A 14,950-nucleotide genomic window follows, 5' to 3' on the forward strand; every position below is an offset into this window, starting at 1 on the left:
TGACTCTTAAAGCAACAAATTTTCACACAAATTTGTGGCCACATAAAACACCCTAAATCTTATAAAAAATGAGGCAAAACTGAAGTTACTTTTATACTGGTAATTATACTACTATACTTTAAAGAGCATTACATTGATTGACTCAAAAACCATATACACTTTCAATGAACTTTTACAGAATATCATAATTTTATCAATAAAGATATTTAGAAACATAGGGTAAAAAAGGGAAAACTTAAAAATGTTCACCTTCAATTTATTTCATAGGTCACTGTTATACCATCTAATAAGATAATTAAAACCATGCAAGCAGCTGGTACTACAGCTAAACAGATTAATGTAATAGTCTGTAGTCATATGCGCTGGCAAGGGGCTCGCCTCTTTGGAGAGGAGAAGGTCAGCTGCCCTTGGGAAGAGGCAGGGGGTGCGGGAGAAGGCGCCCGCCATGTGGCCCAGGCTGCAGCCACTCAGGTGAATGCAAACCACTTCTCTGCTTTCATACCGAGCAAGGGTCTCTCAGTTTTAATGGTGAAATAAGAAACAGAAAGCTTATTTAATAGCAGAAGACATTAACGCTGGTCTTTAAAAAGCACAGGCTACACTGCATAAACCAGTAATATCGTCTCAATTCTTCTAATCTTTCCATTTTACCACATCATCTACAGACTAGTTGGGATACAAACAAATATTAACAGAAACTTCCAAAACAAAGATTTAGTCTATTACCCAGGCATCATAAAATCACCCTACGGGTGCCGCAGGAGTTAAATGCAGCCGTGTGCTATCTGAATCAATGAGGCAAAACCGCTAGAGACACAAATCCAGAGAGAAACCTCCGAGCCCCTGGAAACACACCTGAGAGCATCAGGCGCACAGGGCTGTTGTCAGGGCCCACTGACTGCAAACTCCACATTTGTCAGAATTCCAGAAACCTACCCTTGCACTTAAATATTCGTAATAAAGCATCTTCCTTTTATCCCCACCGTGTGTACAAGCTTGTTATGCAAAGCCAGCATGGACCTCGCATCCGAGACAGGCTATGGCGCCTTGGGCTTAGCCTGCTCCCAGTCCGTCTCTGGGCTTCCCACGCGGAGCGAGTGGTACAGGGCCCAGCTCCCAACACCCAGCAGGGAAGAGGCGCTGGGTCGTGAGGGCCCCCTGTGGGAGAGCGTGGCGACCCACTTCACTCCCCTGGCCTGGGAAATCCCATGGACAGAGGAGCCTGGCGGGCTGCAGTCTGCGGGGCTGCAGAGTCGGACATGACTAAAGTGACCTGGCATGCAGCACACAGCAGCCTCCTTTCTGCTAAAAACTTCGGCTATTTTCCTGCAGGACACACTGTTTTTAAATCTTCCTTTCGGCGTCTCTATATTAGCACACTGTAAAAATCTTCTACAGTTCCAGAAGATTAACGAAGATGGCAATGATGGGGATGACGTGGATTGGAAGATAAAGGCAATTAACACTGATCCAGTGTTTGGCATATAAGAATAACCCATTAACGCCTTGTAACAAATGTATTTTATCACTCCCACATTCAAGGAGAGGAAACTGAGTCTAACACCTGTCCAAAGTTTCCATGTGGAGTCAGGATATGAACCAACTTACTATGTCACGATAATATGAACAAACAGAAAACAAAACACCACAACAAAAAAAGAGGCCGTGCCCTCTTACAACTGACAATCTAAGACCACAATAATATAAACAAATAACAGAGAGCATACAGACTTAGGTGACCAACACTGGATTCAAAAGCTAATCCAACCTCATCATCTGCCACAAAGGGGTACACGCATGGAAGGTTAAGTGACCACTAGGGCAGCAAATTGCCCATTCACCTGAGGCAAGCTTAATAAATGGATAACAGTAATCCATAGCTGTGCATTCGGATTTTCCAAAGGCTTTATCTTATGTAATTCTATCTCAACCTTTAAAACAGTTGTGAGAAAGAAGCAGATCAGACATAACATCCATTCAACAGACAACAAATTAAAGCTGTTATCTCAGACATGAGCATATGTAGCTTGAGTATCCTGGTACTAGGTTGACAGAATTATCTGTGAAGAAAGATCAGTATTTCTGAGATGGTCTAAATACAAAGGCAGATGTGTTGGGCTAAATGATATTTGAGGGTTGAAGTATTCACATTTTTCTAATAACCTATTTCTACTTGCTTTAAAGAGCTCTGATAGTAATGGAAAAATAATTTTCATTTTTGAACTTTACTGACAATTCTGTTGCCACTGTAGTGTGATTCTGCAACAATTCCTAGGTTTTATCAGTTAATCTGATATGAAAATAGACCCTAGAGCTGTGCTTGTAGGAAGTCTGCCATTTAACCCAAGTGTCAAATTCACAAGTAAGCTCATTATATTGTAAGAGCTATTGCCTACTCAGTAGAAAAATATTCATTTCACACCTTAAATACTATAATACTATTTAATAACAGCACTGGCCTGCCAACTATTAAAAGCTCATTTTATATACTGTACTACCTGAGCTTTTTATCTTGCCTTTTTAATTACAACAATAAATTAATATCCTAACATTACAACACTGACAGGCATTGATTAAAACTATATTAGTTAACAACATTAGTATTTATTGTGCAAAGTTGCATTAGGAGTTCATTTTCAAAGTACAATTATCATTCAATAATACTAAGATACTTTAATCTTCAAACTACTCAAGAACAAAATAAACTACAAGATAACACTATGTCTTCACATTAACACATTTCTCTTAACTTTATGTCCATTAGTTACTATAATTAGCTAAACTACAAAAGTAGATGTGAAATTCAACAATAAAATCGATGCATACATATGGACTTCCCAGCCTTTGAAATACACCTTTATTTTCCTTTTGTCTTGTTTTTTTAAAACAGCATTTATATCTAAAATGATACTTCTACCATAGATTTCACATGTATTATCATCTTAGCATTCCTCAGTTACATGCCAAATGAGCATTTATTTAAATATCTTTTATAGGGAGTTCCCTGATGGTCTAGTGGTTAGGATTCTGCCCTTTCAAACTGCTGAGGCCCAGGCTCAACCCCTGCTTGGGGAACTGAGGTCCCACAGGCCACACAGTGCAGCCAATAAGTAAAAAAGTAAATATCTTTTATATTCGTCTACTTTTTAGGTGTGATTAACATGTTTGGATAGAAGATTCTACCTATTATTTAATATGTCAATTCCAAGCTTTCTATTACACTTCAGCACTCAAAGAAGGGACTGGTAACTCCATTATCCATAAGGTATTTTTGTGAGAGCTTCCCTGGTGGCTCAGACAGTAAAGCGTCTGCCTGCAATGCAGGAGACCCAGGTTTGATTCCTGGGTTGGGAAGATCCCCTAGAGAAGGAAATGGCAACCCACTCCAGCACTCTTGCCTGGAAAATTCCATGGATGGAGGAGCCTTATAGGCTACAGTCCATGGGGTCGCAAAGAGTCGGACACAACTGAGCGACTTCACTGTTGTTAAAGGAGCCAAATAGGACATTAACAATAGCACGTAATGCAACCGCGGGTTACATTTTATACACTCTGTATTAGCAGGAAACTTAAACAAAGGAAGCCCTTAGTACTGGAACAGATATACTGGAAAAACAAAGCAAAATGGATTATAATGAAGTTGAATACATGTATACATGGGCATTCCTTCTAATCATCCTACTCTAGGGTAACAGCAGATGTTCACAATAGCTCCACCTACGTGATGAGTCTGCAGGACAATCGTAGACCACAGCACTCTTTACGTTTGTCACATTGTTAAAGCATAGGTTACAGTCCTTACTATTCTAAGATCAGAAGCCTCTAAATTACGTATCTTGTACATTATCTTATTTTATATCTATGTATTCATCACGTACCTATAGGAATTAAAAGTCCCATCAGAGTCTAAAGAACCTGTTCTTCCATTTTGATTTGAATCTCCTGGAAAAAAAAGAAAAGAAAAACACTGAAATAATGGAGATTAAAAAACTGAACATTTCAGTTGAAAAGCTGCTGTGTGACAGCTCCACGCACTATAGTGAGTCAGAAAACATATACTCCCTTATCTCTCCCCCAAATAGCTTCTTAATTTTTTTAAATTTTTTTCCAAATAGCTTTTTTAATCAGAGCCCTTCAAACCAAAAATTCATTTTGACTCTAAAATCTAGGCTAAGACCACCACTCGTAACTTGGATAGGAATATTACCAAAGTAACCACAAACAGGAACAAATGAAGAATAATACAGACATCTTCTTCTTATGAACCACAAAACCAAAACTTGTACACCATTTGTTCATACACTAATGCTTATAAACAAAAGGCAACTTTTTATTAAGGTGTCCTGTCCAGTGCAAGAGCTGAAGAGAACAAGCATACAGCCGACTTGGCCCCCTCCCCTTTGGCCCCTCCTCCTCCACTCTCCAGGAATCTGGTTTGCAGAGTTCAAGGGTGGTGATTGAGAATGCATTCTAAAGAGCTTTTACTACACCTTAGCAGTCTTCCCCAAACTTTTGTTTTAACTGTGGCCAAAAGCTCACCTGTTTAAAAAATCAACATCTAAAGGTATTTCTGCTTCATGTAAAACATCAAACTTTAAGGGAGAAAAACTTGTCCATACAAGCATATTCATAAAATCAGATTAGAACAAATTTATACCTATCATTTTAAAGATCACAGAATAAATTTGCTAAGTAAGTTTTAAAAACTGCTACAATATAAAATATATATTATTGAAAGAAATTTAACTTTCGATTAAAATTTTAAATATATACTTAAAAGTATAGTTTTTATGAAAGCACAGATACTACTGTTAAATATATCACTTATTCTTAGAAACAAATTAAATTGATCAGAACCTGATTACATTTTATACTCCTAATTTTTATAATGTAAATTTCAAATATCAGGTTATATTCACTTTTAAGATATTTAAAGCTTCATAATTTAATGATTAATCCAACTTTTATTTATACTTTTAATCCACTTGAACATTCTAAAGTATCACTGAACGTCATCAGAGCAGTCCTGGTTAGGTCAAATAGTAATTACACAGCTTTCCATTTAGAAATGAGATTATTTCAAATAATCGAATATAGCACTGAGGGTACCCTACTATGATTATGCTGCTCATTAATGGTTTTTGAAAGCTAAAATGCAATTTTAATGATAGCTGCCTATTTTTGTAAAAAATGTTGGTTCTCTTCAAAATCTTTGCTGTTGCACCTAAATTATTTAGAAGAATGAAAGTGGTCTGAGCTCAGTTACTGAAATTTTAAGTCTTCATTTTTTTCAAAATACACTTTCAGGCTTTTCTTTTTCATTAAACAAAAACCTTAAAAATTATAGCATTCGAAATGTTGCCAAATTTTACAGAAGAAAACAATCCAAAACACTTAAATGTTTAAGATCAATCTAGTTGAGTATATTTTGTTAATTCTTTGAAAACATGGGTACCATAAGATGACTCACATCATACTTCATTTGCTTTTCAAAAAAAATTAATAGCATTATCATAAATAAACTAAAAAGATTTAAGGAAAATTAGTCTCCCTCTGTCTTGTTAAGTGAAAATTTCCTACAACACATGTTATTAACAGCTTGCAGACATTTCCTGTGAAACGTTTCACAAGCAGTATAGAATAAGTACCATATCATACATTTAGAATGTGAGCTTTCTTCTTCAAAAACTAGTAAATATGGTGGTATTTGTGTAGATTCTTAAAATCTTCAATGAGGATAATATCTTTTTATTTTGTATAATTGTTACAAGGGTCAAATGCTCTAATAAATTAAAATGTTATGTAAATGTTAAAAAATAATAAAATAAAATAAAGACTATGATTATTTAAATACATAAGATCTCACCAATGGTATATTCTTGCCCTCTGCTTATACTATCACAATAAATATAAACTACTTCAAATAATTAAGAGATCTTCAGTAAACACCAAAGTTTTGTCATCAAAATACATCACAAAGGTTTCCTTTATTTTATACCTGTTTGGAAATGAATATATCACATTAAATGTAACCTTCAAAGGATGGTAATAAGGAAATAAAGCAGTTTTTCTTTCTCAAAAACAAAACATACCAAATAAGGAGTACAATCATTTCTCTAAACAGTATTAGAGAAAAGACTTCAGAGTTTGCTGCATGGGGAAAAGGTAATAAAGTTTTGAAGTGGGGAAAACTGCTTTGTTCCTTCAATTCTCTAGTTGAAATTAATTATAGCAAATGTTTATGAAAACATCTGTTCCTTACAGTTATAAATTCTTAATCTTAGTATGGACGACTATAGATTTTTATTTTGGAAAGAAACTGTCTGACAATCGAAAGGTTTACAAAAGAACAGGCAGGATTTATAATTCTGGAAAATTACATATACAATGTGCTATATCCAGTCAGATTTTCATTTGTGTGAAACACTTGGTAGAGCTTAAAACTGGTTGTAACTAGGAGAAATCAAAAGACAAACAGGAAATTTCAGTTCTCATTTAAGCTGTTATACAATAAAAACATACTGTATCACAAGAAAAAAACAACCTAAGAATTAAAAACAAATGCTACTTTACTGTCAACATAGTTTGGAGGGAAGTATAGTAAATTAAGTATTAATTTTATCAGGGACTTGAATAAATCTAATGCCATTATAACCATGGGAAGGTAAATGTAGTGTTCCTTAAAAGTAACAACAGAGGGTGCAAGAGAGTCTAATATGATGTTTTCCCTTGCTGTTCTGATTCTTGAACTAAGTTGTCAGGTAGCTGTAACTGTAACAAGGATACATGGGTTGCTTTCAGATCTTCCCTTCTCTCCCTCCCACCCTCCCTCTCTCTCTCACAGACACACACACCCCCACATGCACGAAAATGCATTAAAGTACTTTCACACAAAGACCTTTAAATGATTTAACAGAACAAATGTGTGTTAAAATAAAGAGTTCCTTTCACTTGCTTGAAAAGTAATTTTAACAGTAAACTTTAAAACTACAATTGTGATTTTAAGGTGTTTTCAATATTTAATGTAAACTAACCAAAAACTAAACTCGATATATTTATTGAGTAAATTTCAAATAAATATACAAATTATATACAATAACTAATGTACAAATTTTGTGTTGCTATATATATGCATAAGATTGTACAATGTATATATTTATAGGAACAGTTCATCAATTACCTGTGACCATTACAGTTTGAAATTTACATAACACATTTATTTCTCATTAATTGGTAAGTAACTTTGTAAAATGAGTTCACAACATTCATAATTAAACAAAGTTGCCTGATTTGAAAAAAAAATGCTCATAGCTATATTGTTTTTAATGAGGATACAAAGAACATATAGTATTTTCTGTTTGTAATTCTTAACATTCTACCTATGTATCTAACTTATTAAAGCCATAATATGTGTAATGATGATTTAAATTTCAAAAGTAGAATAAATTAAATTTGGACTCCTTTTTAGCTTTTATTGCAGTCATGTTGAGCTAAGAGCATTTATAGTATCTGTGCAGTGTTGAAATCATGCTAAATGAAGGTTTACAATAGATTCCAATAGCGCTTTTAATACATAAACATCTGCTTTGTAAGGGAGGACCAAGATGTTAAAGTTGGTCAGATTAAAAGCGAGCAGAATACTGCTATAAACAAGCATGTCTACCCAACTGTGCCTTCAGCTGATGCATAGAAGGTCTAATTTTAGGGCATCATATCACACTAGGTATGAATTCTGATAAGTACAAAATAATTTTGAAAAGGCTGACTTCTGAACTGTCAGAGAAATATCATCAAGTGTGTGTGATGAATTATTAATAGTAATGGGAAAATATTTGGTTAAACTAAGTTGAAAACAAAGCTGTGGGTAGCCACATTTTTAGTTATGATGGATAATACAGCATAAATGAATAGTGTAAACACCCAGAACTGTGTGAGTTTTTTAAATGAATGAGGATAACTACTGAAATGATTTACTTAAATTTAAAATCCCATTCAAAGTGAACGATACCAAAAAAATCTATAAATTAAGTATATTCATGTGTTGACATACAGTTATGGCAAAGGATAATATCAGTATTGTCTATGAAAACAGTAGCCATGAAGAATATTACATAATTTAAAGAATAAGGTAAACAATATGCTAAGTCAATTATTTATGCTGAAAATCTAGGACCACACATTTAGGGTTAAGAGCTAGTGCTCAAATAAATGTAGGAAATTTGTTTATTTAGTAATTACTCATTTCCGCTATTGTTAATCTGTCTACACTCTAATGATTTAATAGGCATATTTAGTTCTCTACATAATATTTTCAGATTATTAAATTAGATAATGAAACTCAGATGTAAAACAAATGCATAGCAACTATTTGAAATAAATAACACTAAGTGGACAATTTTAATTTAAGAAGATAATATTTTTGTTATTCCTGTTAAATATTAAACAGAATTTTCTTTTTTAAAAGAAAGGAGAATGACGTCAGCAGAGTGGCAGAATACACAACTCTAAACTCTCATCTTCCAACAGAAACATCAGAAAACAAAAACTGTCAGAACAAACTCTGTACTGACTTTGGAAATAGTTGAAGATCAGTCAGAACCAAATGAACAAGGAGTCAAGAAAAAGGCAACCTGAAAGCTCCGTGGGGTTCTGGTCTACCCTCATGCTAGATCAGCAGCAGCTGTGGACGAAAGCTGGTTCCCAGTGTGTGCAAATCGCACCTGGTCCCAGAGCGAGCAGAGAAGACCGTATCTGCAAAACACTGTGTAAACCATTGCTGGCTTGTTAGGAACTACCTGAAGAGCTGACTGAAGATGTTTATCTCCTCTTTCATCTAACTGATAAAAAAGAAAAAAAGAAAAAAGGCAGGCTTTGCTTGCTCTTGAACACACTGCAAGTCAAATTAAGAGTCAGCAGATGCCTGGGGCAAAAGATTACAACCAAACCATAAAACAGACAACCCAAGACCTGGGGAAAAAAATCAGCAAGAGTTTCTTTGAGAAACTAGGACATTCAAAAGCACCTGCGCATATAGGGGAGCACAGAAGGCTACACATATGCCCAGGGCAAGATGCATGATGACGCAGAGCCTGGGAAGACTGCATGTATCCACATGAAGCTAGCCACTGGGAGGAGTGCAAGCCTGGCTAAATGACGGACTGCTGCAGCAGGAACAGTCTGCAAAGGCAAGGAAAGGTTTAGGGTTCTGTTGTTCTTTTTTTTAGCTCCTGGCATTCAAAAAATTTCCATCAAAATCCTCACCGAACACAACCTAAGACTTCCATGTCAAAGAATAAGACTTTGCAAAAGTAAGAATGTTCCAGGAGAGTAACTAAATAAATGCACTAAGGTAATCTTCAAGGATATGGAAAACAGCAAACCCAGGACAAAGCGAGAATCTGGTTTCTGGAGAACCTGATTTTTGAATAACAATGTACAAAGATCACATTGTCAACAACAACAAAATCATGAGGCATACAAAGGAACAAGAACTATGGCTCATCTGAGTAATGAAAATAAACTGATGGAAACTATCCCTGAGAAATTACTGGATTTACTAGACAAAGATTTTGAAACACCTGTCTTAAGGATGTTCAAAGAGCAAAAAAAAAAATAGAAAAGACTAAAAAAAAGGGAAAAAACTATGTAGCAAATCAACAAAATGACATCAACAGAGAGGTAGAAATTATAAAAAAAATAGAATTTATGAAGCTGAAAAGCACAATTCAATTGAAAAATTCACTAGAGGGGCTCAACCACAGGTCTGAGCAGGCAGGAGACAGAAATAACAAACTTGAACATAGGACAATTGAACTCAGGGAGTCTGAGGAGCAAAAATTTAAAAACAGAGTGAAGAAAGACGACCATAACCCCAGCGATCTGTGTGACTCCATCAAGCACATCATCAAATGCACTATGGGAACCTGACAGAGAGGAGAGGGGGAGAGGCAGGAAGAGCATTTCAGGAAATGCGGTGAGAAGCTTTCCAAATGTGATGAAAGCAGAGATCTACAAATCCAAGAAATTCAATTAAATTTCAGGGAGGATTAACTCAGAGACTCGTATCAAGACACATCAGCAAACTACTCTAAGACAAAACAAGCAGAGACTCTTGAAGGAAGAAACAGAATCCTCAGTAAGATCAGCAGTTAATTTCTCACCAGAAATCATGCAGTCAGAAGAGTGGGGGGATCTATACGGACTTTAAACTGCTCTTTAAAAAACGGCTGTTAATCAAGAATTTTGTATTTACCAAAATACTCATTTGAAAATGAATGAGAAGACTGTAAGACATTTCTAGAAACACAAAAGCTAAGAGCAGACATACACTAAAAGAAAAGCTAATGGCAAACCTCCAAGTTGAAAGGAAAGAATTCCAGAATAGCTTCAAGTTGTAACAAAAAATACTATCTCTGGCAAAGGTAAACATGCGAGCAAATATGAAGCCAGTGTGACTGTCTTTAAGATGTAGGATTTCATACTGTGTTTCCAAAGGGTATAAAAAAAATGGATAAAAATGATTATAAACTGGTACAACTGAGCAACAATGTATAAAAATAATTTAGCACACAACATGAAAAGGGAAAAGGCCAGAGCAGTATAGCGGCACATATCTTGTATGCTATAGAGTTATCAATTTAAAGTTGATTTTTAAAAATTTAGGATTTAAGTGTGATCCCTATGACAGTCACAAAGAATGTATATAAAAAATTACACAACAGGAATAGGAAGGGAACAAAAAATGATCACTATAAAACAAAACCAAAAAAAACACAACCAAACACAAGAAAAAGCAGTAATGGAACAAATGAGAGGAAATAAGATATAAAACATACAGAAAATTAACAGGAAAATGGCGAAGTTCTTTTTACCAGCAGTTACCTTAAATGTAAACGGATTAAAGTTTCATTCAAAGGGCAGAGATTAGAAAAATATGCATTCAGAAAAACCACAATGTAACTATATGTTGTCTACAAGAGACTCATTTAAGAACCAAAGTAAAAGGACAGAAAAGATATTTCATGTAAAAATAACCCAAAAAAAAGAGTGAGAGAGAGAGAGATACTTGGCTATACTAATATTAGACAAAATAGACTGTTACAACAGACAAGAAGACTGCCTGACAAAGGACATTAGATATTGATGGAAGGATCAAACCATGAAGACGACGCAACAGTTACAACACTCCGCACCAAACCACAGAACACGGAAACAGCGGAGCAAACGCAGACAGAGCTCAGCGAGAGACCATCCTACAGGAAGAGTGGTGGAACATCTAGGCAAGAGGTCAAGGAAACATCAGGAAAAGCAGGACTCGACCAGGACTGTGAATCAGGTAGACCTCACACTCACATAAACCCTCCGGCCAGCTACAGAAGACAGTCCCCGCGAGTGCGCACAGAGCACTGTCCACGAAGCACAGGAAGTTAAGTCACAACACGAGCTTCAGTACAGTTAGAAAGACTGAATCCACACAAAATACCTTGTCTAACTACAAAAGAAAAAGGCTAGAAGTCAATTACTAAAAACAGTGGAAAATTCTTAAGTATAATAAATGCAAATGTGAGTGTCTAAAGCTAGAAAGACAAAGAAATAAATATGCAGGTAGGATCTGTATGAACACAGCGGTTGTAAAAATTGTTTTTACAAAAAAGGTGATGGTGATTTCTGATTAAACTTTAAAGCAACTTCTGGGGCGGGGGGGGGGGGGGGCAATGAATTGGTAAAATCAAACTGTCACATTCAGTTTAATGAAATTTTGAAGGATAGGTATTGAAACACCACGACTAAAAGCTAAAGCTCTGGCAGGAAAGACCTGAGGACATACTCCATTTATTTTCCCTCTAACCTAACTTCAATATTTCAGTTTCCTCATCTACAAAATGAAGATGATAACAGTTTACACCACAAAATGTGGTTATGAAGATTAGATGAGAGCGAGTAAAGAGCTTAGTACAGCATGCAGCACAACCTGAAACCTCAGGGAATGTCATCTTTCTATGAATGCTTTTATCAGCGAATATGCTTAAAATACTGTATCCAGCGAAGGAGGAAAAGTAGAAGTCTATCCGTTCTATATAAAGAGAATAAACTTATTCATAATTTAAATAACTGGAAATTATAATTCTTCTTAGTAATCAAAAACCATTATTTCTGATAAAATTTATAATTAACAAAAGTTTATTCTATGAACTATACAACTATGCAACATTTGTACTATCCTTTTAATATCCTTCCTGACGATAATACCAAACACTGAGAGTGGAGAAACGGTAAAATTAAGTAAAACGAGAGCACAATGCATGCGCTGAACACATAAATATTTCTTGGTGCTGATAAAATGCAGATAGATAAAGAATTAAAACTATGGTGAATCTAGGGATGAACCGGAGCTATCACACACAGTACAGTGTAGCGTAGTGCACAGTATTACTGCTGCTGTCCTTTAGTTGCTAAATTGTGTCTAACTCTATACAGGCCACCAGGCTCCTCTGTCCATGGGATTTCCTAGAAAAGAACACTGGAATGGGTTGCCATCTCTTCTCCAGGGGCTCTTCCTGATGCAGGGATCAAATCTGTGGCTCCTACATCGGCAAGCAAGTTCTTTACCCCTGAGCCACCAAGGAACCCCATACAATACTGTACACGTATCAGAATAAAATAAGCTTGAAGAAGAACTCACTGGACACTGAGATAGAACTGAAACAAGGCCTAAGTCTAAAGATAATCACAAGGATAACTACAGAATTTAAATTAACATGTAATAACACTCAAATGCTAGTATCTTTATTTTTTATCATTGTCATTTCCAGGCACATTGTTGTCTCTTCAGGCATTCTATGGACTTCAGTTCAGCTCAGTTGCTCAGTCCTGTCTGACTCTTTGCGACCCCATGAATTGCAGCATGCCAGGCCTCCCTGTCCATCACCATCTCCCGGAGTTCACTCAAACTCACATCCATTGAGTTGGCGAAGCCATCCAGCCATCTCATCCTCTGTTGTCCCCTTCTCCTCCTGCCCCCAATCCCTCCCAGCATCAGAGTCTTTTCCAAAGAGTCAGCTCTTCACATGAGGTGGCCAAAGTACTGGAGTTTCAGCTTTAGCATCAGTCCTTCCAAAGAACACCCAGGACTGATCTCCTTCAGAATGGACTGGTTGGCTCTCCTTGCAGTCCAAGGGACTCTCAAGAGTCTTCTCCAACACCACAGTTCAAAAGCATCAATTCTTCAGCACTCAGCTTTCTTCACAATCCAACTCTCACATCCATACATGACCACTGGAAAAACCATAGCCTTGACTAGACAGACCTTTGTTGGCAAAGTACTGTCTCTGCTTTTCAATATGCTATCTAGGTTGGTCATAACTTTCCTTCCAAGGAGTAAGCATCTTTTAATTTCATGGCTGCAATCACCATCTGCAGTGATTTTGGAGCCCCAAAAATAAAGTCTGACACTGTTGCCCCTGTTTTCCCATCTATGGACTTAGAGCTGCTTAATGTTTCAGGAAAAAAAAAAAAAACAACAACAAAGTAGACCAGGAATCAATCAAGTGAAGAGAATTCCGATGCAGAATTCACCTCTTTGGTCCTACCATCCACATCTACAGTAGAGAAGGAAAGGACCAGGTCAGACCAAGCTCATGACAGGCTGATACTCCCCACCCCTGGGGCAGGTTTCAGGGTGTGCATCTGTGTGCATCTGTGGTGTGTCTGCAGGAAAGTGGGCAAGCCTGAGAGAACTCTGAGTGGGATCCAGTACCCTTTATTTTCAAAGCTTTCCTAGATTACTATGATGATACTAAAGTCTTTCCTACTAAAAAATAAACGTCTACACTGCTGAAGTAATAATCTCTTACAGAAGGCAACTTAATGTATCTCAAATAGCGACTGCGTCTCACGTATCTTCATTTACTATCAGCTATCAGTAAGGCACAAATCTGACCACGTTTTCCAGCAGTAGCAGAGGACTGCTTTGAGGTATGCCAATTCTGCACATTCCACTGTGTTCTCAGTTCCATGAAGTGATTACCGGGGACGGTGCACAGTGGAAATGCCCAGCAGAACACTGCTATTGGCCTACGTGGTCCTCCTGTGGACCCCCTGGGCTTCAAAAGCATCTTCCTACAGAAGAGTTACACAATTAATGCCAATGCTATAATTTAGACAATTACAGAATGCATTTACAGTAAGCAGATAAACAACAAAATAGATTTTAAAAAGAGCTTCCTTAAAAGTAAATGTGTTGACAAAGAATACTTGAAAATATTTTTCCAAGTTTATAATGTGCAAAGACTATCGAGGCCAAAGATGATTACTCTACACTTTGCCCTTTGCTACATTTTTCCTTAACAAAAATACAAATAATGACTTAGTTTAAATTCTGACCAACATTTTTAGATTTGCTACTAGTCCTAACACAAGTTTTAATAAAATACTTATTTTATTTTTAAAAAATAAACAAAGACAGTAGATTTTCAAAGATGATCTAATTGACACCAAAGGAATTCTAAAGCTGAAATCAAATTACCTGTCTAGTGCGTAAATAATACAGCAAAAGTCATTTACAAATCATTTGCTATGGTACATTTGCTATTGAAGTTCTATTTCACTTAAATCTTTCAAATACTAACTATAAAATATGTATATTAAATAATCTTCTCATCAATGTATAAAAAATGAAATATCTTTTTATACAAAACACATTTCTTTCAGCAATTCTCATTTTCACTACTGATTACAATCAGTGCTAGAACCTTTAAAACTGTTTTGACATCAAGAGGACATGACCTCATAAAATGTAAAGACACCATTAACCTCATGTACTTAACGTAAGATACTTAATGTTAAATATCTCCCTTTTTGGTATACAAAACCAAACTGCAACTATTTGAAGGATATAAATTATCATCCAATATAAAAATCATTGATATATCTTTTAAATGACAGAGAACTG

At 36.0% G+C, this 14,950-nt stretch overlaps 1 protein-coding gene across 25 annotated transcripts in view; it reads right to left on the reverse strand.

Moving 5' to 3' along the window:
* The window catches only part of TBC1D5 (TBC1 domain family member 5), a 593,981-nt gene that overhangs the window by 285,193 nt on the left and 293,838 nt on the right, over nt 1-14,950 (reverse strand). For 24 of the 25 annotated variants that reach the window (XM_069568828.1, XM_069568958.1, XM_069568921.1 and 21 more), the window contains one exon: nt 3,879-3,942. In XM_069568828.1, the coding sequence (XP_069424929.1) occupies nt 3,879-3,942 (64 nt within the window). Of the gene's footprint in view, nt 1-3,878; nt 3,943-11,352; nt 11,421-14,950 lie in introns of those variants that run through there. The other variant, XM_069568990.1, reaches the window with a different exon arrangement.

This window comes from Ovis canadensis, chromosome 1 (genome assembly GCF_042477335.2).
Source record: "Ovis canadensis isolate MfBH-ARS-UI-01 breed Bighorn chromosome 1, ARS-UI_OviCan_v2, whole genome shotgun sequence".
NCBI classification, from domain to species: Eukaryota; Metazoa; Chordata; class Mammalia; order Artiodactyla; family Bovidae; genus Ovis; species Ovis canadensis.